This window comes from Copadichromis virginalis, linkage group LG19, assembly GCF_057382275.1.
Source record: "Copadichromis virginalis isolate Kocher_CV1m ecotype Utaka linkage group LG19, C_Virginalis_male_GT1.1, whole genome shotgun sequence".
Classification (NCBI taxonomy): Eukaryota; Metazoa; Chordata; class Actinopteri; order Cichliformes; family Cichlidae; genus Copadichromis; species Copadichromis virginalis.
This window is the reverse complement of record NC_140636.1, coordinates 22047760-22074888: the sequence shown is the minus strand read 5'-3', so window position 1 is coordinate 22074888 and position 27129 is coordinate 22047760. Positions and strand designations below refer to the sequence as shown.

Genomic DNA, 27129 nt, shown 5'->3' with positions numbered 1-27129 from the left:
CTCCTCTTTCAATCTGTTTAGTCATAAGTTGGGATCCAATGACATGAACCAACTCCAACTAAAGTTTGGAGAAAATATTTGACATCCAAGAGGAGGTCATAAGATCGTACAGTCGCTTAAAAATGAAAAGAAGCACAATCCAAGAGAGATCATGCATAAATAATAAAATCATTGCCAAAACTGATGCCTGTTCACACATCACACTTGGCAAATGCAAAGAATGATGCAAAGTGTGGATGAATGAAACCAGTCTGACACTCCATGCAAACGTGTTGTAAATTAGTGAGTGTGGACAAAGAAAAAAATGGTCCTACTAAACAGGGACAATTCTGTGGCTCAGAAACACTTCAGAAATTAGCATCTGTGACACAGTTCACTTAGCCATCCACAACTGAGAGTTAAAGTTAAAGAAAGTTGATTTTAGTGACTTTGAATCTGGTATGGTTATTGGACCGAGCTGAGCTCACTGCATTCAAATGGCCTTCACAGTCACCAGATCTCAATCCAACAGATCACCTTTGGGAAGTGGCGGAACAGAAACTTCTCATCATGGATGTGCAGCTTACAAATCTGGAGCAACTGTGTGATGCTATCATGTTAACCAAAATTAGAAAGGTGCAGAATGTTTTCTGCACCTTTGTAATTCTATGCCACAAAGAATTAAGTCCATTCTTAAGTCCAACCTGGTATGAGCAAGGTTGGATAACAATGAGATGTAAAAACAACAAAATTAAATCCAACATCATGCTATAAAAATAATAGATTATTGGACAAGGTGGGTAAGGGGGTTCCTTTTGTCTGAGCCCCAGTGCTGCTAATCTCATAATCCATCCATTTACTACAGTATGAGAGCTGTGAGTAGAAAGATGAGTCACCACAAAGCTCCTGCAAACATGTGAAGAGATGGCCAAGTCTGTCTGCCTTGTAAGGTAAAACCGGCTATATCTTTCTCTGTCTCTCTCACACACACACACACACACACACACACACACACACACACACAATGCAGGAAAGCGGGATAGACCTGACAGTCTGGAGAAAGTGGAGCTCTTCCATATATGGACAACCTTCCAGTGGTAAGTGTTTGGAAAAGTGATGTCACAGTCAGAGAGCAGGCTGCCAGCTCACTGCCTGCAGTCCCCAGCCAAAAGGAAGCTGCCTGCCACTGCTCTGCACCTACAAAGGAGCAGAAAGAGGCATGCAGCAGCAGCTCTGTGGCTCAAAGATGGAGGCAGTTGGCTGCAGCTTTTACTAAAGAGTTTGGACTCATACACACTCCCATTAGCTAATTAGCCTACAGCCATTTGAAGAGCAAAGCAATTCATTACATTTACTTTTAATATAATTCCAGAAACAGCTGGCTAAAAGGTGAAACAGTGGTTATTATCTATGTGAACTAACTCTGTTTGATAAGTCATTTGCAGACTAATGATTTAATTAAGAAAGCAGAGCCTGCAGCCACACCGTTTGCATCTTCAGGTCTTGAAGCTAACAGTTATATGCTATCCAATGTTAGTAAGCTGATACTTTATATTTAGCATGCCTGTGTAGGTTCTCAAAGTCAGGGCTAAAATTCAAAGCAACTGGACTTCTTCCCCCACTCCTAAATTTTGGATCACATGAGCCAAGATCTAAATCTTGGGGCATTCAATTTGAATTTAGAAATCCGAAATACCAAGTTCCCAATCAGAATTTTCAACTGGAAACCCCTCCCACTTGAGTTGGAGTTCCAACTCCAAAAGTCAGAGTAATGCTACCCCACCCCAGACTCCACAACCCAAGATGACAGCAGTGCACATAAACAGCAGTAAAATTCTACAAAGTCTGTACTGCTACTGTTGTATATTACTCACAACACAGACCAGCTGCTATCCATGAGTGTGCTGAAGCACAAACAAGTGTTACACCATATTGTTAGTGAGCATGGCTCTAGTGGTGCAGTGGTTAACATGTTCATTTAGCAATCAAAAAGGCATCTACTTCAGTTTCACCCAGAGATGAAAATTCTCTTTAGGGTTGTGTCTGGAAGGGCATCTGGTGTAAAAAGCTACCTTTGTGGAAAGGCAGGAGCTGAAAGTAGCCATCAAGCTGTATTGCTAGTAATGCATAACTGGCTCTGCTTTGCTAAGGAGTAGTCAACGTGCGAATGATGGGGAAAGAGATTTCAAGAGTGCATTATAGGTGGCTGATATTTTGTGTCCTATAGGGCACCACCTCTTTTCAGCGATGGTGTCCTTTCTCCTTTAGGTGCAGATTTAAAGCTCAGTCTTGCTTTGAGGAGCTGTTTCTATGTAAAGGCCCAAACTCTCTTGCACAGCATATGTTTTATTGTTTAGCTTGTTTGTGTATTTTGTCCTTGGGATGAACCAGATTTTGTCCGAGGCTGTTGCTGGGTCTGAAGCACGCCGAATGTGATGTTTGGACAAAATTTTGAGTTTTTCCGACAAACCTGCCACATAAAGAACGCCAGTGTTGTTCCTCCTGCTGTTCTGCTTCTCCCTGGTTAATATCTTTTCCAAGGCCAAGTTTAATAACCACATATTTTAAGTGCTCTCTTAATGTGCTGTGTGTCCCTTTTCTGTCCCTCGTGCCTAAGAGGAAACACTCTCTGCTCAGCAGTGCGAGGTCATGATAACCAAGTTTTTGTTCCAGTGGGCGGTGGGAGTCCGAGAGTTTTTATATCTGAAGAAGTCTCTCAGATAAGACGTGAACTAAAAAAAGGAACTCTGGTTGCTTTCAATTAAAGGACCAGAACACACAATGCAGCCAAAATGATGGGAAAGTATATTTTGACCCTGAAGGGAAGTTGAGATTACTTATGACAAGCTTCTCAGTCTCTTTCCAGTTTTATGATGTCCTCCTCTTGTAACATGAACAAGCTTTCCAAACTTTGAGAATGATAGTGAAATCAGCTAAAGTGTGAAAAAAATCCTACCTGGAAAAAAAAAAAAAAAGAGCATTTAAGAGGACATTTGTTATTAATGGATGCTGCTGCTATCAAATTCATGGAAAAAAGAAAGTAGACATTCTTTAAATTCTATGATTTCACATTTCTCAACGTAATAAAACAAATCATCTTGTCCTTAGCAGGTTTTATAATAGATAAATACAGCCTCGCTGTGTCAATCAAATAAACTTCCTCAGAGAGTGTGAGCTCCTCTATAAAACACAGATGTTTTGGCAGCTTTCTAGTCTGGAGCATCCAGATATGTGTTGTTCTCAAGGTCTTTCCAAACAACTTGAAGTCCACCATTCCACAGCGAAAAAGAATATAAACAAGTGGAAAACATTCAAGACGGTTACCAGTCTTCACAGGAGTAGATGTCCCAATTTCACCCCAAGGTCAGACTATGCAACACTGCAAAAAAAACAAACAAACAAAAACAAAAAAAAATCCAATCCAAGAGCTACATCTCAGACTCCCCAGGCCTAAGTCAGCATGTTAAATGCTAAACTCCACAAAAGCACAATTAGAAAAAGACTGAACAAGTATGGCTTGTTTGGACAGGATTACCAAGAGAAAGTGTCATCTGTCTAAAAAGAACTGCTTAGATTTGCAAAGCTGTAAGGGATGAAACCACAATACCTCTGCAACAAAATTTTAGACAGATGTGACTGATTTCTGTCCATAATGCACATCACCATGTTTAGTGAAAACCAAAAACATAGCATATTAGCACAAACACCTCAAACCAACTGTCAGCACGGCAGTGGTGGTGTGACGATTTGGGCTTTTTTTGCAGTCACATGACCCGGGCACCTTGAAGTCATCGACTTGACCATGAACTCCGCTATAGAGGAGAGAGTTTGTCTGGCAGCTATAGCTTGGCTGAAATTGGGTCATGCAACACGACAATGATCTCAAGTACAGCACTAAAGAAAAAAATGAAGGCGCTGCAATGGCCAGTCAAAGTCCAAACCTCAACATGATTAAAATGCTGTCGTGGGACCTTAAAAGTGCTGTGTATAAACAGATGCCTGCAAACCTCAATGAACTGAATCCCATTGAAAAGAAGCCAAAATTCCTTGAGGGTGACGTGAGAGACTGACAAAGTCTGCTGAAGGTGGTTTTACCAGCTGTGGCATTATGGGGTGTACTTTTCACACTCTGTTGCAGTATTTTGACTTAATTTTTCTTTGATAAATAATAACATCCAATATGCCGTATAGTGTTGTCCATCTAAAGTTGGATTTAAATCATTTTAGAATCTGGTAAGGACGAGACAATTTTTATTATGACCTGAAACCTTAGACTTGAAAGAGGGAGTATTTTATTTTATTCTCCAAAAATCAGGACACTTTAAGTTGTTGAGCCATTTCAAACTAGTGAACTGACCAACATTGTGATCTCTACAGCTATACTGCTAGCAGGGCTAATAAGGTTTCTATTTTTATGCTTTAAAATACAGCCAAAACTAATAGAAGTCCACCCCAGAGAGCAGCAACAGGAGCTCTAATTGGCCGTCTGACAAAAGAGGCTCGTCCTCTCAGTGCTGCAAATGATGGCTTATTAAACGCATCAGTTAACCCATTTTAATTAACCGCTGAAATATGTATAATTACTCTGGTGGCACACTCCACGCCACACAGTTTGGGTGGGCAGACAAGGGGAATTTCTGTGCGGTCCGACTGCTTGACGTCAACATTCAGCAGAATCCCAGAATATCTTCTGAAGAGTTAGTGGTGCAAAGACGCTCGGGCCTGCTTTCTGAGGCACACGGGTCATGTGAAGAGCTGGTGCGTTTGGCTCAGTCTGGTCTCTGGCAAGTTCCCAAGGTATTCCAGTCATGTCGGGAGGGGAATTCTTAAATAGCTGTCCTTGCTGTTAAAGCTGAGCCATGTATGGGATACTGCAGCACAACCATGATAATCCTATTGAGTTGTACATGTGTTTGGGTTTGTGGTCAAACATCAGGAGCCAAAACACCATCTGGGATCAAAAGAAACATACTGCAGGAACAGGATAGAGAACAGCACGACTCGGTCCAAAACAAAAGGTTGGTGCTTTTAGCGTACAGATTTGCAGCAACTTGCAGGAGCTGATTTTAACTGAGAGCTCAGGATCAAAAAAACGACATTGGACAAAGCTCCTAAAAACATGGTTTAAAATCTGTACCTCTTAAACAAAGCAGGACCAGTGTCCTTGGATAATTATGCCTGCAATAGGCCAAGTTTTTAGGCAACTTATCTGAATAAATCTAAAAAGGCTTAGCAGCTCAATTAGATTGATGTTATGAATTAGAAAGTTGCCACCTTGAACAGTGGCTAATGCAGTTTGCAGATTTAAACCAGGGGAAAAAGTGTTTATTGCCTGTAATGTCAGACCTACAGAAATCTCATATTTCAAGCATTCAACAGCCTGATTATGCCATTGAGACTGAATTTAGTTGGTTTTAATTGGACTGAGTTTCCAATAAATATATATATGGAGATATTGCTAAATCCTTACTTGATGATGAGAAAGACAAAATATGCAAGATGCATTGAATATTTCTTTTTCAGTCACCTTTCTAAATCAACATGTGTTAATAAACCTCTCTGCATTGAATCACACTTGTTAATCTCTGTTTCTATTCCAAGGCATGTCTTTTATCCTGTTTTCCTTCTCTCACCCCAACTGGTTGCAGCAGATGGCCCCGCCCCTCCCTTAGCTGGGAGGTTTCTTCCTGTTAAAAGGGAGTTTTTCCTTCCCACTATCGCCAAAGTGCTTGCTCATACCGGGTCATATGATTTCTGTATTTTTTCTTTGTATATATTATTGTAGAGTCTACCTTACAATATAAAGCACCTTGAGGCAACTGTTGCTGTGATTTGGTGCAATATAAATAAAATTGAATTGAAAATATAGAAATCCCTCATCAGAAACGACCAAAACTGTCAGAAAAAGATGTTTTGTGTAAGAGCATAACACTCCACAAGGAGGCTAATGGGAAAATTAGATTTTCAAGACTTTTATGTAACTTAAACTGACACGGTGTCTCCTCCCAGGCCAGTACAATACATGTGATTAAACCCATTCCTGCTCCAGTGGAAGTCCTCAAAGGCTTTGGCTCGAGTGGCCCTCTATGAGGGAAGGAAAGGGAACAGAGAGCCAGTTAACCTTCCCTGAACAAATACAGATAAAGAGTTCACAAACAAGTGCAGTTCTCCTCCTAATGTGACCACCCAAGGACACTTGAGTTTTCTGTGACGTGTGTGACCTTTTTCGGGTTTCTTAACTGTCCACATAATTTAGATTGACATCAATGTGTGAAACAGTACAATTAGCTCATAAAACAGGGAAAGCCCCCGTGTGTGCCTGTAGTCTGTAATTAATCATTAAGCAACATGCACCCAGCAGGCGCACGCCTAGCAAAACAGAAACAGCTCCAAAGCATATAATATTGCAACTTGAATACTTGTACGAGGAGAAGCATGGGTTAAACGAGGGTGTCTACTTCCTGCAGATAAGTGACAGCCAGTAGTAAGAAGAAAAGGAAATTATTTTGACAAGAAAGCTGTGCAGGCAGCTCGATAAGCCTGCCCTCAGATTACCACTTCACCACCAGCCCGAGACTGTGATGCCTTGTGTTGTGCTTTCTTTTGTAATCTTTCTCGACAGCTGCCGGTGAGCCCTCTGTTAGTCTGCTTTCGCCTGGCAGAAGAGTCTCATCGTTCAAGCGGAGACAGGATGCCAGTTTCCTCAGAAAATAATGACGTTGCATGCTTCATGGACAATCGCTACACTGTTAGAAGAGCTGAGTGGTAGTCAGAGGGGGCGTGGTGTGGCTATCTGCTGAAAATATTTGGGCATATGCTAAAATAGACTCTCCTTTTTGTCTATTTCTGGCAAAAAAAGCTCTAAAATCTACCTTAAAGTTCCTGCTCAGCACCAAACATCTGACTAACACAGCTGGGAGCTGCTTTAGACACAGTGAACCAACCAAGTCCATTTTTGGAGATGGTAGAGACCAAAAACAGAGCTACAGGAGTGTGACGAGACCATTTATATGAATGATAATGTTGTTCTGCAATGCTGGATATACAGAACTTTCTCATATCGGGTTAAAAATGTCATGCTTTACCTCCTGGGCTGCTGATTGATGTCTACATTACAGTTTAAAGAACACAAATATAATTTATTGTATGCGAAAAAATCTTGGTGTTTGAAAAACGGACAGTTTCTGTGTATAAAGAATGTGATTGTGGGGACACTGTGTTTAGGGAAAGATTCATTAAGTGGAGCTTAATACAAACAAGAAAATCTCAGGATCTGAGTCCATCTCTTGTCTACCTCATTTTGGTGGCATGTTGCTTGGCACTAAAGGGTACAAGCCAGATGGGTGACAGCTGTGGCAGAAACCACGACCTGTATCAGAAAGACAATCTAATTGTTTCTAAATGTGAATCCTCACAGTAGCCTGAAAGGCAGAAAACCGCATTACTCATCTTCTTCCGAGCATAAAAACATATTGTGGTAATTATCCAAGTCCATACAAAACTTCCAAAGCCATAATGAGTACCCCACATGGCTGTTTTAAACTTTCTAATGCTGGTTTCCCGGCTGGTATCTAAGCAGCACGAGGCTTAATGAGCCTACTGCTGTGAAACGATTTCAAAACTATTTCAAAAGACGATACAGGAACAAAAACAAATTGCCTATTAATTGCAGTACAGCTTTTTCAAAGTATCTTGATCATGTCCATGACTGAGCTGGCATTTTAGGTCTTGTAAATAATAAAAAAGGTCTAATTACTCAAATTATATATACCTGATATGGCTGTTTATATATAGCCAGATCCCTAGAAATCTGCATTTCTGATGTTTTGGGGGGGGGTGGGGGGGGGGGATTATGCTCCAATGGAAGCTATTGATGTAAAACTTACCATTTATGAAACACTACTGCCTTTAATGACTACTTTTATTACTTTTCCCCAAATCTTTCTGTTAGCACAGAGTTTGTCAAAATGTTGACCAGCTGGGAAAGCAACCTTTTAAATATACTCAAAGGTAGACATGGCCAAAGTACAATAAATTGTCAATGATCAGTCATACAATAAAGTGTAAAGGTAAGCAACAAACAAGCTATTCTGAAGCTTTTGATTGGTCAATGTGTTGTACGCGGATAATGGGAACAGCAGAGAAGATCATCGGGGTCTCTCTCCCCTCTATTGAGGACATCTACACCACATGATGCATTCGCAAAGCCACCAGCATTGTGGCTGATCGGACACACCCCTCTCACACACTCTTCACACTCCTGCCATCTGGAAAAAGGTACCGAAGCATTCGGGCACACACATCCAGACTGTGCAACAGCTTTTTTCCCACAAGCCATCCTTCTCCTCAGCAAAAAGGGACTGACTGATAAACACGCACACATACACACATACACACACAAACATTATCACTCAGCTTAACTCAACTACCTCAAAACATTGAGACTGGACTGACTAATCAACACAAGCGCAAACATACTGACCTACACCACCAAACCATCGTACACACCAACCTGTAAATGCTCTTTTGCACAATATTATTACTGGACTTTCTGCACTAACTTCTGCACTTCCTAATTTTTGCTGCTACACTAAGGAATGTTTACTGTTCCTCCACTACCTCAATTCATCATCACAAAACCTTATTATTATGTTACGTTGTGTTTTTTTGGGTTTTTTTGTCACACTGTCACTTGCTGCTCTTGTTTGCACATTTGCACGTGCACTTTGTTGTCTGCTGTCTGATAACAAAAAAAAAGTCTTCCTTAGATAGTTAGATAGTTTTTTGTTAATTTATGTTGTAATTTATGTTAGGTCAGTCTGTCTTGTCTCTGCTAGCCAGCTAACTAGGCCTCTTAGTTAGCTAGTTTAGAGTTTTCTGTTAATTTATGTTGTAAATTTATGTTGCATGTAGCACCTTGGTTCCTGGAGGAACGTTGTTTCGCCTCACTGTGTACTGTTAAACTGTATATGGTTGAAGTGACAATAAAGCCAACTTGACTTGTCTTGACTTGGCTCTCTAATATCGCTTATATTAAAATTGATAACATTTTTAAGTCAAGGTGGATGAAAAGCCATTAAAACATTCAGAATACCGGAACGTATCCATGTGCCAAGTGGGTAACACATCATGTGACGTGAAATAAGAAACATGGAGCTTGTGGTGAATTTGTGTTGTTAGCTGTGTTAAATGCAGCTTTAATGCAGTTGTTTTAGGGGTGGTTTTGGCTCAGGTGGTTGAGTGGGTTGTCCACTAATTGCAGTATTTGCAATTGCCCCCCCCCCCCCAGTGGAAGTCCTGGCTTTTTTTTTTTTTTTTTTATCCCTCCCAGAATTTAAGTCAGACTTGCTGCAAATCTATTTTGAAGACAAATCAGAATTCTGAGAATAGTGTTTTGTGATAAAGTTGGACTTCTGTGGAAAAAAATTGTAAATAAAGTCAGAATTCTAAGAAAAAAGTCAAGTCTGTGAAACAAAGTCATATAATAAACTGTCTTCTGTGACTAAATTAGACTTCCACAGGAAAATATATAGATATTTAGAATTTGGCTAATAAATTCAGACTTGCGTGGAACAGAGTCAGACTTTCATGTGGGAAAAATTCTGGCTTTTTTTGTAGTTCTGTGAATTAAGAAGAAAAAAAAAGACTTTCTTCTGGCATTTTTCCTCTAAATTCTGGAAATTCGTGGACTGAAAATATAGTTTGTTTGTTTTTTATCCTTGATCCCAATCTAGTTCCTTAAGAGTGAAATCCAAGACTTCGGTCCTGTCCCACTCCAGTGTTTTTCAGAAATTAATCACTTGTGTTGACATGTAAATCTGCAGTATTAGCAGACTGATCATAATTGACTGAACTCACTCTCCTAAATAAATGCAGCTTTTTGGTTAAGTCAATAAAAGATTCTACTCGGACTGATACGGTTTGCACAGGGTCACGTTTCTTTCACGGGAGAGTTGAGGTTGCGTTGCCATGGCAACTCCGTAAGCTCACAGCAGTAGAGTAGCCGATATCTACAATAAAATGACTCGTTTTCCATTACCTCAGACAGACATGTGTCAGAAAGAGTAAATGTTTCACCCATCGGCGAGTCAGCCTTAGGAAGACGCTGTTGCTTTGTCACTAGAGAACAAATTATTCTTTAATTGCAAGAAAACAAAAGCGAGCTGGCTTGTAATGGTACCCATGGGCTGGATAATGAGACCAAGAACAGCTGGTTGAGACAATGAAAGCATCATTTCAATACACAGCTTATACAAACGGTGCTCCTCAGGATTTCTATGGAGGCAGTCAATTCTTCAGGCCCCCCTGAAGCAGTCTGAGCCGAGAATCACTTAAAAATGAGAATAAGCCTAACCAGATTTACACTCAGTGTGAAATCACAGAAATTAAAATTCCGCCAAGCTTCTTTCCTACAAAAGACTGTTTTGTTGTTATGGTTGGAAGAGCTCCAAATCCAGGGTGGAGTTTTGTGCAACAACCAGAGCTTGAGAAAGAAACACTGATGATGCATGAAAATAAATGCGTCTCACTTAAACACGTCTCACTGTTATCAACAATATTAAGCTTATGTTATACATCTCTTAATGTCATCTGTGGTTCGACCTGAAGAATGACGACAACGTCTGACTGATTTGTTCTCAAACAAAAAACGAATTACTGTCATTTTTTTTTAGCTTCCTAGCGCCTTCTGCTCGTAAGCAGTTAGTGTGTGTCACATGACAAAAAAAACAGAGGAGAAAAGCCGAGTTGTAAAAACGCATAGAAAACCCACTTCCCAAATGAAGTCTCTTAACAGTTTCTTTCCAGGGCGAGAAAGCATCACTATGTTTTTAGCTTCTTTTCTGAGGGCGAGGAGGCCGACTCTGCTTCGTCTGATCCCACGTGAGTCCGCTTTAGAGCACTCAGTGCAGGGACTTTTTCTCTCTGTGGCCACTTGTCTTCAGGTGGAACGCCAGTCTCTTCCTCTGGATCTGAGGCAACATGTGGGCCCTCAGTCGTGTACTCTCCCATTGGTGCCACAGTCCGGTGCTGCCCGTTCACTCCGAGGGTGCATCGGCTCTGGGAGGTGCGGTCTACAGCCGGTGAGCTGCCACACGCTTCTCCGCTATCAGAGCTGTCTAAAACTGGCTCTGTAGCAGCCCTCCCTTCAGTCCTGCATCCATCCAGTGACTGAGGAGATGCAGCTGGATGTCTTTCCAGCTCAGTCCTGTCACTCCCTTCCTCATTCTCTTGGCTCTCAGGAGACATTACTGGGCTCAGACACACAAAGTCCGAAGGGCTCAGACATTTTTCCTCCTCTGTGGCGCCGCCGGTTCGGGGCTTGATTTCGAGGGCGTTTTGTTCCTCGCCTGACGAGGAGGAAGACAGGTCATCGATGGAGATTGATGGGTAACTGCAAGAGTCGATGGCGGAAAAGAGAGCTTGCACGGACTCGGGACGATCCCCAGCTCTGGAGACAACATGCATGCGTCTGCGCCTCATGACGTTACGCCGCCTCACGGCGCTACGGCGCTCCTCGTCGTCGCTGCTGGAACTGGAAGTGGATGTGGAGGAGCTAGAGGCTCCAGCGGGAAGCGAAGGAGAGGAGGTGGGACTGGAAATTGTGGAGTTGTCCCTGGGGCTTGGGGATCGAGGCCGGGGCATTGGGTCGAGCCAAAATTCGCTGGAGTCTGAGTCCTCATTCACCAGGAAGCCAGATTGATGGCGCTGATGTCTGCTTCGTCTCCTGGGTCGTTCCTCCCCCTCGTCTCCGGCTTGCTCTTCCGCTCCTGAAGCATCAGGTCCAGCCAGGGAGGAGGAGGAGGAGGAGTTATCAGAGTTGCTGTGGTGACCCGCAGCAGAGGCAGCAGTAGGAGCGGTTGGTGTGGTTCGTGTGGAGCGGCGTCCCCGGGCGTGGAGCTGCATGATGGCCTCCTCACTTAGGTCAGTGTCAGAGTCTGAGCTCCAGCCCTCAATCTCCCGACGCACCAATGAGTCGAAGAAAGCCATCATGCGGGGGTCCTCCTGGATAGACTGGCTGACATAATCGTGGGACAGACCACTGCCGCTGTTGAGAACCAGGGTGATGTACTCCTCGTGAGTGTAGAGGCTGCGGGATTTGTCCTCCACACGACCCTCCAGATCTCCCAGACTGTCAGGCTGCTGGTAGGGACTCCACACCTAAGATGGGCAGAAACATAAAAGGGTAAAGGTGGGTGAGTGGAGGGTGAAGTAGAAGGAAGGAAAAAGGAAAGATGCAGTTAAAAAACACACAAAAACATATGAGATGACAGAGAGAAAGTGAGGAGTAGGAAGAGTGAGCCAGGATCAGGTTATAACACCTGTACCTGTATCGACTTCCACTCAGAGCAGTGACGTACAAGTTTGTGTAACCAAAATAACAAAAAAAGAGAAGCTGGCTTTTGTCACCATCAATGACAGAATTTCTTAAACCGAAGAAGCCATTTTTAATTTTTATATAATATATAAACTAATACAAAAAGTTTAGAGCTCAGCTAGGCTATGTTGTATGCTAGCAGTCTGCTTATTATCATGCACAGGTATAACTGTACTGTGCAAAAGTCTTGAGCCACTCCTCATTTCTTTATATTTTGCTTCAAAGCAGCCAAACGTTCCTGAATCATTCAAAGTGGTGCTGAGCAACAGTTTTCCAGGATATTGGAAGGCCTTACAAGGTTATGCCTGCTTTTTCACTGCAGCTCCGATACCCAACTATTTTGAGAGGATTTTTTTTGTTTGTTTGTTTTTGTCAAGCTACTTAACACTGACCTCTGAATCATTCATGCAGAAATATTGCACAGAGCTCAAGAGATGACTCAGTATTGGGTCTGCACATAACAGACAACTTAGCGAGACGTCTGTTTTAAATTGAAATAATTGTATGTGCATTTGTATTGTTTGGGGTTACAGTGGTGTTGGGAGGTAGTGTCAAAAATAATGTAAAACATTTTACATCCAAAGAAGAGCGCTGAATGTCTTTCAAGAAGCCTGGAGAACTATTCCTGAAGATTCTTAAATTACAAGAAAGCTGCCAAAGAGAGTTCACACTGTGCTGAAGAATAAAAGGTTTCACTTTCTAATTTGCCTGATATGTTTGTTTCCATGAATGTTTGCACATGTTTAAATAAGATGATGCAACCATTTTCAAAACAAATTATAAAGAAATAAGGCGTAGCTCAAGATTATTGCAGAGTACTGCATGTTTACAACCCCACCTCCTCTACTTTCAGGATTTTTTTGAGAAACACACATCCAAGGATGTGGACCACTTACACACACAAGCAAAGAGGATAAAACAACCGCTTCTATGGGGAGAAGCAAACTGATGATGCAAAGCTGTGTTATTAACTTTGAGACATGAAGCAAACTTCAAATACTGCTTGCCTGGTTTACTGAGAACATGAGCAGCATATTTTCTCATAAGATAATACAGAAACGCAGCTCTAATTCTAATATTATAAAATCATGCTGTACCAAATGATTCACTATCTGCAGACAACCAGATTCGATGTGATACACAGATGAAAACAAATGGCTTCAGCAGACTGAGAGAACTTAATGAGAAGCCTCAGTTTTTATTTTATTTTAACTACAATATTTAACTGATACTGCAGCTTAATCAAGCTTGAGCTCAAGTGAAGAGTTTAACAATAATACGTGTTTATTTCAACGCTTACACAACCTTTAGCTGCCTTAAACTGCAAAGATTTTAGAAAGCCTTGTTGTATTTCATAATATAGTCTAGCTCTGGTTTCAGAAATACTGTATGTGTAGAACCTCTCACATCTTTCATGACCCACTTTATGAACACCGCCCAACATCATCTGCTTCAGTCGACAATAGTGATCGGGGAAATCCATCCGTTTTCAATCCCCACTGCACAAGCGGGACGTTAGAGCTCAGTCAGTTACTCAGTGGTGTCATTGGAGACCAATGTCTCACTTAAGGGCACGTTTGCTGTCCAAGCAACAGATGATGCTGAGACTCGGATGTTGGGACAGTCCACTAACAGGATCATTTCTCTAACCGCTCGTCACCCTGAAGCTGCAGAAAATGGAAGAGACACATCTGTGCACCAACACGAAGCCCGAAAGAAGAGCTGACGCCAAAAACTGCAGTTCCTCAAACGTCCATTTGAGGTGGGCTCAAAGAGCGAGTCAATCCCAGGAGATTCCCTGTTAAACTGCCTGTTTTATTTTATATTTACAGCCTGGTCAGAATGTTTTAGTGTCTGCAGCAAACATTTCTTATATGCAGTTAGTAAAATCAGAAAAACAAATCACAGTATAAAGGTTCCTTTACTTACCTTGATGACTTTCTCCACACCGGAGGAGCAGATCATGTATGTGTGAGGGTTGAAGCGGACCTGGTTGACTATGGAGCGGTGACCCTTCAGGACCATGAAAGCTCCGTTAACAACACGACCAGGGCCTCCTTAAAAGAAAAGCTTTGTTAACATGTTACCGGCACACAAAACACATCGTTCAGAGCCACAGAAATGAAAGACTACAACAGGGACTCATTAAAGAAGAAAAACATTCGGTTATACAGCAATTCAGCCTGATTCTTGATCTCCTGAGACAGAAAATGCAGACTGTGAAATATAGCAGTTCTAATCTTTATAATATACCATTAGCCTGACAAACAAAAAGGCTCTGTGTGCATATTTCAAATGTGAGTAACTCCTTGAAAAGTCATAAATATGGCAGGTGGTGTTACAGAGCTACAAATACCACATTCTTGGATTGCTGCATTTCTGGGGATTTTCCTCCTGGAGTAATTATATCTGAGGCATTTTCACTGTAAGAATATATCGAGCAGTAATTTCTAAATTGTTTTTAGTTCGTGTGAGCAGGTGGAAACATTCAACGTTAATTTGACATTGCATTGAAGCTTAGCTACAGGTTATTCTGTAGTTACTCGTGCCTGGAAAGTCTATTATAACCAAATGAGCTGAGGGTAAACCACAGTCTGCCCTGATGATGTCTCCAAATGCAAAACGTTGTCAGGCTTAATGTGCTGACTAGACAGAAGACAATCTCACACTGGGATATAGATTATCAAATCATTTCACTTCTTTTGTTGCACCAAAATGTCAAAAATGCAATAAATCCTGCTCAACATAACAGCGCAAAGACATAAATATGCCATCGGTGCAGTTAGATCCAATAACTCACCTGCTTCTGGATCCTTTGGGATTTTCCACATGTAGAGGTTGAAGTCGTCTGACCCAGACAAGATGTACTGAAGGAGAAAGGGGAAAACAAAAGGATGTTTAGATTGCAATCTGCCCCAGTTTGTATGACGTAAACTTTCCATTTCAGCTATAAAGAGAAAATTGCTGACATGCGTATGTATGCTGGGAGTAATGAACCATGGGGAATTTGGGTGGTTGGGCAATACGTAGCACAAAAACAACCGATCTTATCGCGACACCGTGTCTCATAATGTGCGATCAAATGCCGCCTTCACACGACACGGCAGTCTGACCCCAACAGAGCTCCTGCTGCCCGTCTTGACTGTTGTTGGATTTTGGGAACAGATGGTTCCACTTGAACCTGTCGCTTAAGGTAGGCTTTGACAGAGTCGGGGTGGGGGTGCTCTATGTTCTTATACGTATGACTTAAAACAGCATGAAGAAGGAAAGACTAGAATGAAGAATTACTTTATGGTTAAAACCCATTTACAGCTAGCATATCCACTGCATTACATGTCCTGGTGATGTTAACCAGACTTTAGAGTTTTAGAAAAAAGAAAGGGATTTGTGTAGAGTAAGCTCTTTCTAATGTTCAAAAAACCTGTTTCAGATGATTTCAGCTATGTGACAAGTCACATTATCCTGCTGGAAAAAGCCTTCATAGAGGAATGGCTGTGATCCACAACAGTGCTCAGGTAGGATGTGGCATTTAATCATCCTCACAACCAGCCTAAACCGATGATTCAAGGCAGGAGGGAAAGATGTTTTCATGTTGTTTATGCCAAATTCTGACCCTAACCTGTGAACAACGCAGCAGAAATTGAGCCTCAGACCAGGCAACATTGCTCCAATCTTCTCTTGTCCAATTGTGTTGAGTCAGTATGACTTAAATCCTCAGTTTCCTGTGCTGAGCTGAGAGGAGTGAAAACCAGTGCGGTCTTCTGCTGATGTAAGCCGTCTGCTTCAAGGTTTTATGGGATGTTGATTCAGAGATGCTCTTCTGCATATCTTGGTTGTAATTACTGGTTATTTGAATTACTGTTGCCTTCAGCAGTTTGGCCATTCTCCTCTGACCTAAGGCATCAACAATGCGCTTTCATCCAGAGAACAGACGCTCACTGGATATTTCCTCTTTTTCAGAACGTTCTCTATAAATCCTGAAAATGGGTGTGTGGGAAAATCCCAGTACATCAGCAGTTTCTGAAGTATTCACACCAGTCTGGCACCAACAACTGCACCAAGTTCAGAGTTACTTAAATAACCTTTCTTCCCCATTTTGATGCTCAGTTTAAACTTCAGCGGGTCATCTTGACCATGGTTACAAGCCTAAATGCATTAACTTGCAGACATTAGATTTGGCTCATTTTTGCATGAACAAACAGCTTATAAAGCAGCCAGTGAATGCATATTTTGCATATGTTACCCTATTCAGGTAACCAGCAGCAGTGTTCAAAGAATCAAAAAAAAACAAAATCTACATCTTTGCATTTCTCTTTAGCAGATTTTTATTTAATGGGAATGGCTTTCAAGCCCCATTTTACAAGTGGAGGCAAATTCTTTTGTGATAAAATAATTCACATTCGCTTTAAGGCATCGTCATCTGCTCCTTACAGTCTGTCAAACTGTGGAATATTTTTGTGGTGTTTCATCAGCAAATTACTTTAAATGAATGTCTTCAATTTCCTTCTGTAAACATTCTGCCAGTCTGCGCCGGTGCATTTTTCTTCACAGGGTTTTACTGTCCACTGTTTTTACAGTTCTTTTCCAACATTATATGCATGCTTTCAGAAAACCCATGTCTTCATCTAAGAGAAGTCCTACATAAAATGATCAACAGGGATGAAAAGTAATCATGCCTGAGGCTGAGACGGTGAGATTAGTTTAGCTGCTGGGCATGGACACATTTTTAGCTCAACACCTGTGTGCTTTGCCTCCCGTTCCCAGAGGACACATCAGGAAAGGAATTTTGTGCCCAAAACTAACTCCCCTCTTTCCTTTCTATCAGCTTCATGCAGCAAGTCACCACTCAGCTCTTCTGCTCTCACACCATTCTGAGAAAATCCTCTACTACAAGCAGAGCCTGCATGAAAAAAAGAGCTACTCGGTTACAGCTGCTACATTTGGTCAAACCTCCATCACATCCTGTCAGTTGCTTGGTTTCTTATACCACTTCTTCTCATTATCCTCCAACATCCATTGTGTAATTAGTACACCTAGTACAAGAAGCTGAGAGTATTCTACTTGGCTTAGGAAATTCTCAAACTGCACTCACACACCTGTAGCTCAGGTGGCAGAGCAGGTCAGCCACTAATCTGAAGGTCGGTAGTTCGATCCCAGGCTACCTCCTGGCTGCATGCCAAATATCCTTGGGCAAGATACTAACCCCATGTTTGCCTACTGGTGGTGGTCAGAGGGCCCGGTGGCGCCAGTGTCCGGCAGCCTCGCCTCTGTCAGTGCGCCCCAGGGCAGCTGTGGCTACAATGTAGCTTGCCATCGCCAGTGTATGAATGTGTGTGTGAATGGGTGAATGACTGAATGTAGTGTGAAGCACTTTGGGGTCCTTAGGGACTAGAAAAGCGCTATACAAATGCAGGCCATTTACCATTTACTCAGAGGCTCAGTAAACTCAGTTTTAAAATATCAATGTAATTATGATGCAGTGCTTTTCCTGGAAAAAAAAAAGATAAACTGATTATGGCAAAAAATAGCTACACAGATGGCTCACTGTGTATATAATAACCCTTTGCAAGATGCCTTCTGCTTTGTTTATGTCAAACAAGTCAGCAAGTAAGTTTTCATGAAAACCTGCTAAATATTAAACACAGGGAAATGATTTGTGATTAAACAGGCCCAGAACAGCTGCTGCACAAACAGGTTAGTACAGCTCAGGTCATGATTATGTGAATGTACACCTGACAATTTGAAAGTCGTTACATCCCTGATTACAAATTAAACATAGTTGGAACCTAATGCATGTTATTACTGCATATGTAATTGTTTTCCAATAAAGTGAAAGGTTGATTTTATCAGTAAATTTTGAGAATAGTTCAATAAAAATGAATCATCTTAAAATATTATCTGGAACTCTGCAAATTCTAGATTAATGAGTCCACTAATGAACTCTGGAAAATATCAGAAAGAGGCAGGAAGACTGTTCAAAGTCTGTTTTTCTTCTTGAATTTTGACACAGAGCAGGAAACGGTTCCTGTCAGATGCATTCTCGCTGGTCAAAAATCAAGCAATTTAGGCAACAGTGTTTTCTGAGTGGAGGGGGTTGAAGCAGGACACAAGAAATACACTTACAAGCTGTGATTTCATTGGACAACTACCTGCACTGATCTCACATCTGTGCAAATCAGAATTTACAGTCTTTGTATTAAGGAGCTAGCAGGTCAAAGACTTAGATATCGGACTTGGCTGGGTTGGAAATTTGCCTCCTCACATGTGCCTTCATCAATTAATGTCTAGAAAAGTTCGCGACTGCTGTGTAGGTATTAAAGAAATTCCATTCCATCAGCAGCTGAGGAAATTCAAACCTTATTGTGCTGTCCTGACCCGATTCTGCACTCTTTGAACTACCTTCAGATCTTTTTTAAGCCTTTCTGAGCCTAACTGACACCAAAGGCAAATGTTAACGTAATAAACATGACTAGAGGCTGATGTCATGTCTGAAGAGGACCAACAGGAGGATCAGTGACTGAGGCCAGGGGCTTCTGGTGCTCCTCCAGCACTCAAAAGTCCCAGTTTCACAGAAGGAACTAATATATTCTATTTTCATTGTGTCTCCAAATACCCTCCTTAAATTTCATTTGAGGTATCCACAAAGTCAGTTAAAACAATCACTGTTCTATGTTTCGTACGTGCTTATTGTTTTAGGAGCTAAATCCCACTCGAGAAAATCAGCTGTCCCGTGTATCATTTAAAACACGGGTCGGTAAACACATATGATCTGTTTACCGACCTGATCCTTGTCCCCGGCGAAGCAGCAGCTCTTCATGGTGCAGGAGTTGAAGTAGCCCTGGTTATCGAACTGGAAGCTGGGAAGCCGGGAGTGCAGCTCGTAGAGGACCGGCGGCAGGCGGCGCCGCAGAGCCAGCAGCTGGGTGCCGGTGCTGTTGAAGCGAACACTCATGGCGCTCTGCAGGGACATACTGCCTCCATAACGGAGCAGCGAGCTGAGAGGGCGAGAGGAGAGAAATGATAATACCCGTCTCATTGTTCACAGTACTACAATCACAGAAGACAGCAAGAATATGTAGGTAACCGCTTTTTTAAACAACCAGATGAGGATAAAACAAGGTGATTTTCACTACATAAGTAATCCCAAAATAAATATCTTGTAGTTCCAATAATGAGAGCCAAAATATTTAAGTATTTATTTAAGAGAAACAACAGTGCTGATGAGTCATTATTCAGACAGATGAATAGCACAACTTTTTCTTGTGGTTTAACTTTAACATGCTGTGAAAGTTTACTAAAACAGCATTACACAATTTCTAAGTACTGATCTTCATACTTTTCCACATACTTTGGCACCTTTGAAAGAACTCCCCACGAGAAAACAGCGAGAGAAAGATACAATTCTGTGCAAGACTTGAGTAAATTCTTTATACTTTGCTAAGAAAATGGGAAATGGGTGCAGTGACTTACCCAAACATTTGCAAATATACATGAAAATACAGTATATAAATCAAAAACTGCATTTGTACAATTCTAATGAGCTTGAAAGTCCATATTTGGGATAAACACCTTTATTCAATACACCCTGAACTCTCATAGTCAAGCTTTCTTGTAATTCTTTATAGCCTTCGGGAAAAGCTCTCAAAGCTAGTCTGTGGATGTTTGGATGCCTTTAGATGATCCAAAACTTCAATAATGTTGAGGTTCAGTCTCTGGAAAGGCCACTGACTGATAATGTTCCACAGTGTGTTTTTGTATAAAAGAAAAAGTTAAACTTGGATCCCTCACTCCATAAGAACTGTTGCCACTGATTTTCAATCCAGTTCTTGTGTAATTTAGCAGATCTTAGCCTTTTGTCCTCATTTCCCTTCATTAAGAACGGCTTCTTGCCATCCATCCTTTCACTCACTCCATGTCTACTGGGGCTTTAAGCAAAAAGATCAATCAACTGAAGGGTCAGATACATGTCTCAGGTCTGGAGTCGTTCCTGAAAAGTTTCCTTTTTGTTAAGGACATAACATCCATATGTTATTCATCTGCTGTGGGTTTTTTTTCTTAAGGGCTACCACTGGACATACTGGACACAATGAAGACAAATTGAAAGTTTTCAGCTAGTAGCTCTTTGGAAATCACCTAGTTGGTGCAAACATACTTTTTTATGTCTCTCAAACTTTGTTATCTTTGGCAAATGGGAGCAACTGCTGTGTTTTTATGACAGGCTGCTAGTTAAAGATACAATTGAAAATTGGCTCATTGCTAAGTTGTCTGTGTACACAAAAAAAGATTCATCCCTGGAGTTAGGTGCTTTTTTAGATGGGTGAAAACATTATTCTGAAAATGGTCACATACAATGACTGGACTGAAAATGAGTGAAAAAGCAGCCAAAAAGAAAAACTTTGAAAAACTTCAGAAAGTCTGGAGATTACAGCTAAAAACCACTTTAGAAATTATAAGAAAGTCTAGCTGCAAAATAAAAAGAATGAGGGTGGCTCAGGACTTTTGCACATTACTGTACATCATAATCTCGATGAAAATGACATCATTAGAAAGCATGTCTGCACTTTAGCCAAGGGGAGACTGTTAAATTACTCTGGCTAAGGAGCGTCTCTAAACATCCCCCTCGCTGCAGAGAAGCAGAGCCAACACCGGTGGGGGAGAAATGACTCAGTGTTTACTTTTACTGGCCATCATCTCTGCGCTAAAATCCCAAGTATGTCTAAACTCACACTCAGCGCCATTCAGTTCAGTGTTTTCACAGACACATTTTTATTGGTGCAAACATTTGTTTTTGTTTTGCAGTGGGAGGAGAGTCCTACGGTGGCCCTGAGAGGCCAAACGAACTGCAACTTGAAAACAAACAAACAAAAAAACACCAGCAAATAGAAAAATGCTGTAAAAGCACAATTTTATGGATAATTAATGCCAGTTAATCCACAAACAGAAGGTGCTGAAAAATGCAGACAGGTTGTGAATGCTAGCATTACTCGCTATATAAAACTCCTGTTCCTTTCAAATCTTTGTTATCCTCAGAGTCATTCTTTTATCTGGTGTCTGGCGAGCAATGAGCCCTGTGCTGTAGCTACATCCTAAGGTTTTAAAAACTGAGCTTTAAAACGTGCTGCAAATGAACAGCGGTAATAAAAACCCAGTGAGACCGACAGTGATCACTGACTTCACTTTTCGGTGCTTGTTCATATTAAACAGAATAAGATACAAAGCATTAAAACAAGTTAAAACAACAACATCCTTAATGACCACAGTGTAGTTTGGACCCATACCTAAAAATAAATGTCACTATTTCTTTTTCTTCAGTTATATGAATATGCCTGGATATGGATTAATAGTATAGCTGTTTGTTGCATGTTATTGCTGCAGATCTTAATATGCTTTATATATTTTGAGGCAAGTTTATCTATAGTGTTACACCATATATTGTAAGGATGTTATGTGTTTGTATCAACTGCCTTCTAAGCCCCATTTAGCAAAAATTAGCTTCTTTGAGCCTCTGATATCCATTCTATATGAATTAAGACACTTATGTTTACTGGTAGCTTTTCACTTCCAGATCTGATTCATCAACTCATTTTGTTTCCACAAACACTTCAGTTTTTGTCGCTTATTTTTTTATAACCTTTTGTTTTATATTTTTGCAGCATTTTTTTTTTTTTAATTTGCTGGTGTTTTCTTAAGTTTGAGTCCGTTTGGCCTCTCAGGGCCACCATACAGTTGTGCTATTGGAAGAGGAAAAGCAGGCGTTCGTTTAATGGTGATGTTACAGTGCCATCTGGTGGAGATTGTCAGGTAAATCTGTTACTTAATAATTTTCTGGCTTAGACTGCTTTATGTGAAACCACAAAGATTTTTTTTTTTTTTTTTTTTTTAAAGCTAGATTCAGGTTTTTTCCATTTCAGTAAAAAAAGTTTTACTGCATGAAAGGCTCTTACTACAATGGACAAAATACAAGCAGACGCCATCTTATTTTTATGCTTCAACATCATAATAATTTCCACTGCTGAGTCAATTTATTCTTCGAGAAGAACAAATGTTAATCTCTTAAAGACAAAGAAAAGAGAAGCATGTCTGACCTGCGCGGCTTGCGGATGTCCCACAATCCAACACCCTCCTTGGAATTGGCCGTGGCGAGCAATCTGGGCTCCACGGGGTTAAACATTACACTGTGGAAGGCTGAGGGGTAGCTGGCCAAGCAGAAGGGCTCTACAGGGAGAGAAGATTTTCATATTCACAGCAGTTTTTAATAAAGGAATGTTACATTTCAAACAATCACACTCAATCATTCAAATAGCAGCACAGGGCTTTCTGCATACAGTGGAAATTATGATTGGATCCATCATGAGAGGAACGCAAAAACATTTTTTTGGACTACAGCAGGTGAAAAAAAAGCCTGCAGGCAGAAAAGGAAGCCCAATGTTGCTAAATGTATTATCAGGCCAACTTGGTCACAAGGAAGGCTTCTAAAATAGCAGGATGGAGACGTCATGCAAGATGATCCACTGCATTTGTAAAAATATCAACAAGTCTCACCAAGACCCATCACACACACGCACTTAAAATACACCGTGTGACTGGATATTAGCAGCTTTATCAATTACAACCATGACAGCAAACATAAGAGATCGGTGTCTGAAACGTCCAATGTGCGAAATGCATGGGATTTCGAACTGATCTATACAAACTTATTCATCATCTAATCCAACTGCTCTTACCTCCATGAGGCGGTTCGCGAGTGTCCCAAATAAGCACCCGTCCGTCATCGGATGAGCTGGCAAACACATTGTCATTGACCGGGCTGACGGACAAGCTGTACACAGCATCGATATGCAGGAACACGTTCAGAGTTTCCCTCCTGCAGGAAGTCAAGCGTTAATCATTTTGTTAGCGCGGTTAAATCGCTGACCTTTTCATGATGGCTATGAGCTCATCAAAACATTTTGATACTACAGTAACAAGGGTCATTTTACCCACCTCTCCACATCGTGAAGAATCACCTGTTCATCATTTCCTGTTCAACAACAAATACATAAAGCAGGTTACAAGGTGAAGGAAAAGAATACATTTTAAACTTCAAGCTACAGCTGTAGTCAGAAGTTAACATACAGTCACATGCATGAATGTCGTAGTAATTTTGAGCTTTAAGTCGTTTCTTTGAGCTGTTCTTTTTCCCAGGGTGGAATGATTGTATAGCAAATTTGAAAGTGATTTGAATGTTCTCCAGTCCACACAGGGTCAGAGTATACATACAGACTCAAATATGTACAAACACTGCTAAAAAATATTTGGTAAATGTTCGAGTTGCACCTCAACCACATGCTTTCTAAAGCCATGAAAAAGCTTTTGGTAGAATTCTGGCTGGATATTTAACCACTCTCCTTGGTAGAATTGGTAGAGTTCATTTTAACTGGTTGGATTCCTGGCACAGACACCTTGGAATGGTTATTCCAGAAGTTTAATGTTAGCATGTTTAATTTACTCCATAACCAGTTTTGATGCATGTTTAGGGATCATTATCCTGTTGGAACAACCAATTGTGCACAGATTTCAACCAACTAGCTGTTGATCTGAAGTGAAGTTGAAGGATTTGGAGGTGGCCCTCCTTCATTATTCAATCCACTTTGGCAATTTACTACCAGTAGGAGCAAAACAACCTCAGAGAATAATGCTACCACCATCATGCTTTAGAGCTGGTGTACTTTACACAGGTTTCAAAGCCTTACTTTTAATTATCCAAAAATAACTAGCTATTATTCTGTAGAAGGCATCTGGCTTGTCCATGTGGGCAGCTGGAAAGTTCACTCAAGCGTGAATAAGTCCATTTTGGAGTAGGGCCTTCTTTCTTAGTCGACACCCACCCATGACGATGTAAAACTCAGTTTTTGAACTGATGATTAGAGTCTTCAGTTGTTTAGAAATGACTGGAAGAGACCTTACCAATGTATAAATCTGCAGTTCTCCTTCTTAGATCAGCACAGAGTTCCTTGGACTTTAACATTGCTCTGAGTATTGGTCAGTCCAGTGAGTGCTGTGAAATAATTCCTTTTTTATGCTGCAAAGACAAACTACTAGTTGTAATCAATCTTGATCAGTGATTGTAGAACCTTCAGCACCACTTATTAAAAGATTTAAGTAAGTGTAAGATGTATGCTGTACAATCATTTCACTGAGGTAAAGAACAGTTCAAAGAAACCATTAAAAGCTCAAAATTACCATGAAGTTCATGCCCATAATGACTGGATGTAAACTTCTGACCACAACTGTAGTTTTCTTTTAAAGGGTGTGTTAGATACTATAGTTATTTTATTCTCAAATAATAGCTCAGTAAAGCCTGACAGAACTTTAGAGTCTCTGGACTCTTTTGCATAGCAGCCAGACTGAAATCAGCAACTCCTGCAGCTAATTTAATTTTTTCCCCCCATCTATTATTTATACTCAACATCGTTCATGTGCAGTGAATCAAGCTCAGCCTTTTCCACAGTGCACATCAAAGTCTCTATTAAACATTTTATCTGTCTGAATACTTTTTAAATTCTGTTTGCTGTACACGTCCCACAAACACTTCCAGCTCAAAGGTTAAAAAGAGTAGTTACGTCCAGCAGGGATCAGATAGTACTTGTCTTTTTCTTACCACCAGAGAAGACTTTTTTGTTGGTGCTGTCAAAGGCCAGACAGAAGATGTTAGAGAGGTGCTCCCCCTTCAGCTTCACAGGCTTGGAGCGGCCGTGGATGGCTTTCTCCATGTGCCACAGAAGCACCCGACGGTCATCTCCACCTGCAAGTAAAGATGGAGCATTACGACCAAACTTTTAAAAAACAACGCTTTCTCACGGGTTCCAGATAAATGAGCTTTCAGGAAAGAAACTCTTCGTGAAATCAGTGCAACAAGTAACAGAATAGTGACAGAACTTTGAGCAAAAATACTAGATAAAATAAAAATATTTTCTATATGTTGTTTAGCAGACCAAACAAAGTGCTTAGACATACATGGCAGTATTGTATGAATGTATTGAGACTTGCAACAGAAAGTGTTTGGGGTACTAAACTAAGTAGACATGAACTACATATTTACCCTTAACACTAATCACATTTTGCCCATGCGACCCCAACAACATGACTGGACCTTGCTTGTCCTGGAACCACTGTTTCCCTGTTACAATATTTTCCTTATCCAAATTCACAGGATTGCAATGAGATACATTTGTCTCCCAACTCCCTTCAAGTCTCTATATCACCGCCTGCATACCAGCAAGACTAAAACACCAGTGATTTGCATTTCATGCAAGAACCTTACATACTAATTAACTCTAGCCAAGTTTGTGTTGTATGCATCTTTTACTTTTTATTGTGGCAGATAAACAGATGCGTGTCATAAGGCAGACTCATGCTAACATGCTGGAATCCCACGGTGCAATGTAAACTGTAGACTCAAAATGGCAAGCCACAGGCTGTCACGCTAGGCCAGATGATTGTTTTTAATCCTCTCAGGACACTAACAGCTTCCATGAGGTCGCCATGATTTGACTCATGAGAGGGAAAAATGTCCACTTCAGAGCCCACATGGGTCGTCTTCTGCACTGACAGAAGATGGGACCGGTCCGAGGTAGCTGCTGCTGCTGCCCCCTCTGACTGTTTGACTCCCACTAGCCATCAAGAAAAGCTAGGCTAACTTAGCATCGGCTACGGTTACAGCTGACTGCCTGGCTAGCTAGCGTTAGCATGCTAACAAATTAAAACAGTGCAAGCTAGAGGAAGAAGAGGAGGGTTTGACAACTTACCAGACACCAGCCATTCCCCGCCGTTGTTGGAGAACTCAATGGCGTTGACACAGCCGAAATGTCCGAGCATATCCTTCTTGTAGAGGCTGGTGCAGCCTGCCAGCCTGCGCCTCTGGAATTCCTCCTTCAGGAGCGGCTGCCCAGTCAGCTCTCTGCGGGACAGAAAGCCCAGTGAGGAGCGCATAGCGCAGCCCTTCAGCTCCTTCATTTTCACCGTGCACGAATACGGCCCGCTCTGCTTTTGTTTTCACTACTGCACCCGGGACATCTGCTCACACTGTGGGGAAGATGTGGCGCACTGTTGGGTCTACATTATGGTGGATACCCCGCTGCCTGCTGATGTCGACGTTATTTCGCACCTCCTCTGTCTTCTCGCCAGTCCCAGCAGCAGCTTCCTGCTCCGGTGGAGGAGGACCTCTCTCTCCCCCTGGCTGTCACTCGGCACCACCAGCCAGCACTCCAGTCCCTTTAATTCACACCATTCAGCTCACATTTTACCATTGAACTACCCTCTGTCAAGTTTGTACCATTTTAATATTTTAGTTTGCTATCCATGTGACGCACAAATGCCGCTAATTATTCTTATTATTCTTATTACAGGTTAATAATTAATGCAAATGTTACACAAGAGAGTGGCAATTAATTAATTGAGATCTTTGTATTTACTTTTTAGTGCTTCTTATTCTGGTACTTACACTATAATGGTTTATCTATTCCCGTATAGGTATGAAGTATATTACTTTCTTCTTATTGCCAAATTGATCAGTATATTTATGTATCTATTTATTATGCAATACCTTGTTATAGATCAAAACTGTGTAGTTTTCTGTAGTTATATTCCAGATAGACAAGCAGCTGCCGGCCAACCAGCAAGACGCAGTGGTGCTTGACAAGGAGCAGAAGACGTAACAATCCCAGCATACAGAAAGGAGGAGTAAATAGAGGGTTATAAAGAGAAGTACAGGAAACGGAACAACTGGCGTATGT

The 27129-nt window shown here is 41.3% G+C and overlaps 1 protein-coding gene across 1 annotated transcript; it reads right to left on the bottom strand.

The window, feature by feature from the left end:
• Positions 1-10099: 10099 nt before the first annotated feature.
• Positions 10100-26541, bottom strand: dcaf5 (ddb1 and cul4 associated factor 5). The gene is made up of 9 exons (XM_085441153.1): positions 26143-26541; positions 24996-25139; positions 23339-23375; positions 23080-23219; positions 22441-22570; positions 19137-19350; positions 15156-15222; positions 14285-14412; positions 10100-12138 (listed from the first exon to the last, which is right to left on the bottom strand). The coding sequence occupies exons 1-9, from the start codon at positions 26348-26350 to the stop codon at positions 10801-10803; spliced, it is 2406 nt and encodes an 801-aa protein (XP_085297279.1). The 5' UTR covers positions 26351-26541; the 3' UTR covers positions 10100-10800.
• Positions 26542-27129: the final 588 nt, after the last annotated feature.